The sequence below is a fragment of the Halyomorpha halys genome, unplaced genomic scaffold, assembly GCF_000696795.3.
Source record: "Halyomorpha halys isolate HHAL.00 unplaced genomic scaffold, Hhal_1.1 Scaffold1008.1, whole genome shotgun sequence".
Lineage (NCBI taxonomy): Eukaryota > Metazoa > Arthropoda > Insecta > Hemiptera > Pentatomidae > Halyomorpha > Halyomorpha halys.
Window position 1 is genome coordinate 48,851 of NW_027110883.1, and position 4,520 is coordinate 53,370.

At 39.6% G+C, this 4,520-nt stretch overlaps 1 protein-coding gene across 1 annotated transcript in view; it reads left to right on the forward strand.

The window, feature by feature from the left end:
• Positions 1–4,180, forward strand: part of LOC106687767 (IQ calmodulin-binding motif-containing protein 1) — a 50,878-nt gene extending 46,698 nt beyond the window's left edge. The window contains exon 3 of the mRNA XM_067048951.1: positions 3,812–4,180. Within this exon, the coding sequence (XP_066905052.1) occupies positions 3,812–4,059 (248 nt within the window). The 3' untranslated portion in view covers positions 4,060–4,180. The remainder of the gene's footprint in view (positions 1–3,811) is intronic.
• The last annotated feature ends 340 nt before the right edge of the window (positions 4,181–4,520 follow it).

Consider the following 4,520-nt stretch of genomic DNA (forward strand, 5'->3'; position numbering starts at 1 on the left):
TTTACATTTAATCATATTACATTAGTGTTACATAGGTCATATTATTGTTACATACTCTACATACATATGATTGTTGATGCCCCAAACATATCGGGAGTCGCCACGAGTTCCTCTAGAGACCTAGGCGGCCAATCAAGCAAGGAGAACTCACCTGCTAAAGTGAGTCTGGCACAAGTGTACATAGGGCAGTTAAAAATAATAGGTTTTACATCTTCCACGGCTCTACAGTTACAATTAGGGTTATCCCTTATTTTGAAGAAGTGTAACTTTGAATTGATGTTGCCATGCCCTGTAAGAAGCTGCACCATCCAGTGGTCTGTCTCAACCCATTTATTTATTATAACTCCCAGTTGCACAGTTATCCCACCTCCTCTGCTATTCGGATAAGACAATGTCGTCGATTCTACTAGAAACTTCCTCGAATCTTCCGCTAGAGCTGACGAAACAACTTGACCCAACACGGGCCGGCAAGCCTTTCATAATATTGTACTTGGCGATGACAATCTGGATTCGAAGGTCTATTGGCAGTTGATCCGTAATTACTTGCAAGGATGAAGTTGGCGCAGTCCTATAAGCCCCAGTCACAAGTAATAGAGCTCTCCTTTGTGCCTGTTCCAATCATTTAAGATGTGAGTACGTGAGATTTTGTCCCCAGGCAGGTACAGCATAGAGGGCGATTGGCAAGAAGGAAGTTTTGTATAATATTTCTCTGTACCTATATTTCAGGCCCCAGGTCGTTCCAGCTATATTATTGAGGCAGCTGTTGCGAAAAACAGTTTTAATTTTTACTTCCTTAAAGTGGTTAGTAAAGTTACACCTTTCGCCTAAAAAAACGCCTAGAAACCTAACTTCCGGTGATGGTTTTATCATTTTATTCCCCAATTTCAAGAATAAGAGTCGAGTCTTTTCGTAGTTTAGGGCTTCTTTTCACTGCACCATTGCTCAACAATAAGAGTAACCTCTGCTGCTTTCGTTTCCAGATTAACTCGTGACCTTGCCTCAATCCCCACGCCACAATCATCGACATATGCGGCTTGTGTGTATCCTGCTGCCCGTAAATTCACCAGTAGTGGATTCATATTGATATTCCATAATGGGAGACCTAAAACGGATCCTTGAGCGCAACCCCGTTGGACCAGTCTCGTGATTCTCCTTGTTGGTAACTGGTAGAAGACTTAACGGCTCTCCAAGAAGGATTTAATAAGCTTGTATATATTTCTTGGATAGTGCAGCTTTTTAAGTTCCCCCATTATTCCAGGCCACCACATACTGTCAAAGGCTCCAGCAACATCATAAAAGAGGATAACAAAATATTTAGAGGTGGAGTGTTTTGCCACAGTTAGGAGCTGCTTGATTGATTGATATGAGCTGAAGGTAGTTAAAGGCTGATTAGGGCCCTTCTGGCGTTCTTCAAAATTTCAGCACCTACCATGTCTGATCCAGGCGCTTTTCCTAGGCGAAGTTTATCGAAGGCCATATCCACATCAAGCTCGTCCCATGGAGAAGCATCTTCAGTAGGAGGAGGTACATCCATTTCAATTCTGCATTGCGTGTGGTCTGCAGTATCACCGATTGGGTCATCCTCTGGAAAAGATTTCAGCATTATGGCCTCTTCTGCCGTCCGGGCAGTGTCGCCATTATGCATAAAGGAGGTGAAGGTATTCCTATTCCAACTCGTACCAAGAACTTATCGGTCCGAGAGGAAGGGATTTCGTACATTGGGTGGTGGAAATATCCCCAGCAGTGAGATATGAGATATTAGCAGAGGGAAGAGTATTCCTTGAATGGGCATCCTGTAATGTTCGGGACTGGGTAGCAGTGTCCCGCTGCTGGCACTTGTTGCAACTTCTCAAAAGGCTTCTCGCACATTGAAAAATTTTGCACTGCAGCAGTCGTAAACTGTAGGTATTGTGGTGAGAGAGGACATAGATGTGAGAGCTGCCCAAAACAGAAATCTGATGGGGCACCAAAATGCATAAACTGCTCTAGGACAAACACAGTTTCAGACCATTCTTCTGATTACAAGGAGTGTCCATCTTATAAAAGAGCTGTGGAAAGGACAATCATGAGAGCCCAATACGAAGACAATGAGTGATATTATAACGATAAGAATACCACAACACAATCTGAATAGGAGACCGTTAGCATAGGATAGACATTGCTGCCCTTCAGGAACCTCCTACTAGAAGAGGCAAAATTGTTGGTACTACACCACGTGACCGAATTATTTCCTCTTCTGGAAGTGGCCTGTGTGATGCGCCACAGAGTGCTCTTCTTGTAATCAATAACTCATATACCATTACCGCACAACCTGAACTAACTAACAAGTTAATTTCCGTCACAAACATAGAGGCTCCAGGAATTAATTTTAACCTGATTAACGTCTATGAAAAATTTTCTACTGCGCTGGAAGAAATACTGACTCAGCTCCAGGACATCATGAGCAAACTACGAACAATTATGATTATACTAGGCGATTTTAATGCCCAATCCATATTATGGGGAAGCCGGAGGACTAACAGAAAGGGGATGTTACTAGAAGACTTTGCTGTATGCAACCGGCTGGTTATTCTTAACGAACCGGCATCTTTGCTTACTTTTTCGGGCTCCAGTGGAGAATCTTTCATAGATGTTACCATGGCAACACCAGACATTGCACAATTGATTAGCTCATGGAAGGTGGCTGATTGGACCTGCAGCGACCATCGCGTGGTGACTTTCGTAATTAATAAGGATGATACGGGCAGGCACTAGGGAAAACAACGCTTTGAAACGCAGGGAGTTGAGTGGGAGTGCGTAACGGCAGTTATAAGATGGACACTCCTTGTAATCAGAAGAATGGTCTGAAACTGTGTTTGTCCTAGAGCAGTTTATGCATTTTGGTGGCCTACCAGATTTCTGTTTTGGGCAGCTCTCACATCTATGTCCTCTCTCACCACAATACCTACAGTTTACGACTGCTGCAGTGCAAAATTTTTCAATGTGCGAGAAGCCTTTTGAGAAGTTGCAACAAGTGCCAGCAACGGGACACTGCCAGAATGCCCATTCAAGGAATACTCTTCCCTCGGCTTATATCTCATATCTCACTGCTGGGGATACTTCCACCACCCAATGTACGGAATCCCTTCCTCTCGGACCAGTTTTAAACACAGGGTTGAAGTGTTGCCTGGTACGTTCTGATTTATTGGCATTCAGGCTCCAAAAGTGCTCAATGATTTTGTTGTGGTCCAGGTCTCGGTACATCATATATTATCATCCTGGGTAGACGTTTATTCTCTAGGTTTACGTTAGCGCCTAGTCTCTTTATTCCTTCAGATTGAATAACCTTTCTAGCTTCTTCTTTTGTGCTTGTCCTGATTATAACGCCTTTGGCCGTTTCCACTACTCCTCTGATTTTCACCGCTTCTGTAGCCGGCGTAAAATTTTCCTTCATTCCCTGTTTTAGTGCCTGAATCGTTGGATACTTTTCTTTGCTTTGGTCGGTCTGTGCTATGAAAACCGAACTCAATGGTTTTTTAGTTGTTTCTTGGTGCTTATGAACTAGTACTGAGGCATAAGTTCGCTTCTTTATTGTATCCTCTTTTTCAACTACTAAAGGTTTGATCTGCTCCTTGACTACATCCTTTATGACAAGTTCTATTGCCTGAGTGTCAAGTCGTATTGGGCTGCGATGTTGGTAAAAAAAAGTATTCTAAGTTTTCACTTAATTAGCTTATTATTTTGGTTGGTAATTAATCATTATATTATTACAATTTTCCAGAAAAGAAATTTTAAAATTTTATATCATATAATGAGTTTTAATATATTTCAGGGACAGTTGAACAAGAGGATAATGAATTGAGCGATATGAAAAATGAAGGTGAATCAAATAATTCAATTTCTCCATCAGATGATAAATCAGAAAAAGAACTAAATGATTCTGCTAAAAAAATTCAAGCTGGGGTGAGAGGATATCTAGTAAGAAAAAAACAAAAGGTTGAGAGAGATGCAGCAGTCACAATTCAATCTCATTTCAGAGGATTTAAAACCCGCCAGCGTTTGAAACAAAATTCGACATAAACTTCACGTCATTGAGTCTAATATATTCTTCATATATATTTTTATATTATTCATATTTAATTTTTATTTTAATCACTTTTGTTTATTTCATGCAATGCAAAAAATATTATTAATTACTCAATATTTATGTTATTCCCTCAATTTTTAGATACTATTTATTTATTAACATGTGGTTATATTTTTTCCAGTGATTCTTTCATGAATGATGCCATTTATCTATCACTTTTTGTGAAAAAAAAAATATTAAAAAATAATCACCACTTTATTACTGTATAACTTTTCAAAAATAAATTATGGTAATCAGATGATTACATGAGTGAAACACGTTTTGTTACTTATTTAAGTGTAATTTTTTCAAACTTGGAAGAAAATATAGTAAATTACATCTATAATTCCGTAGGTAATGGTAAAGGTTTTATTATTTACTTTTTTTTTTCTTAATTTCATTGTATAATACGTAA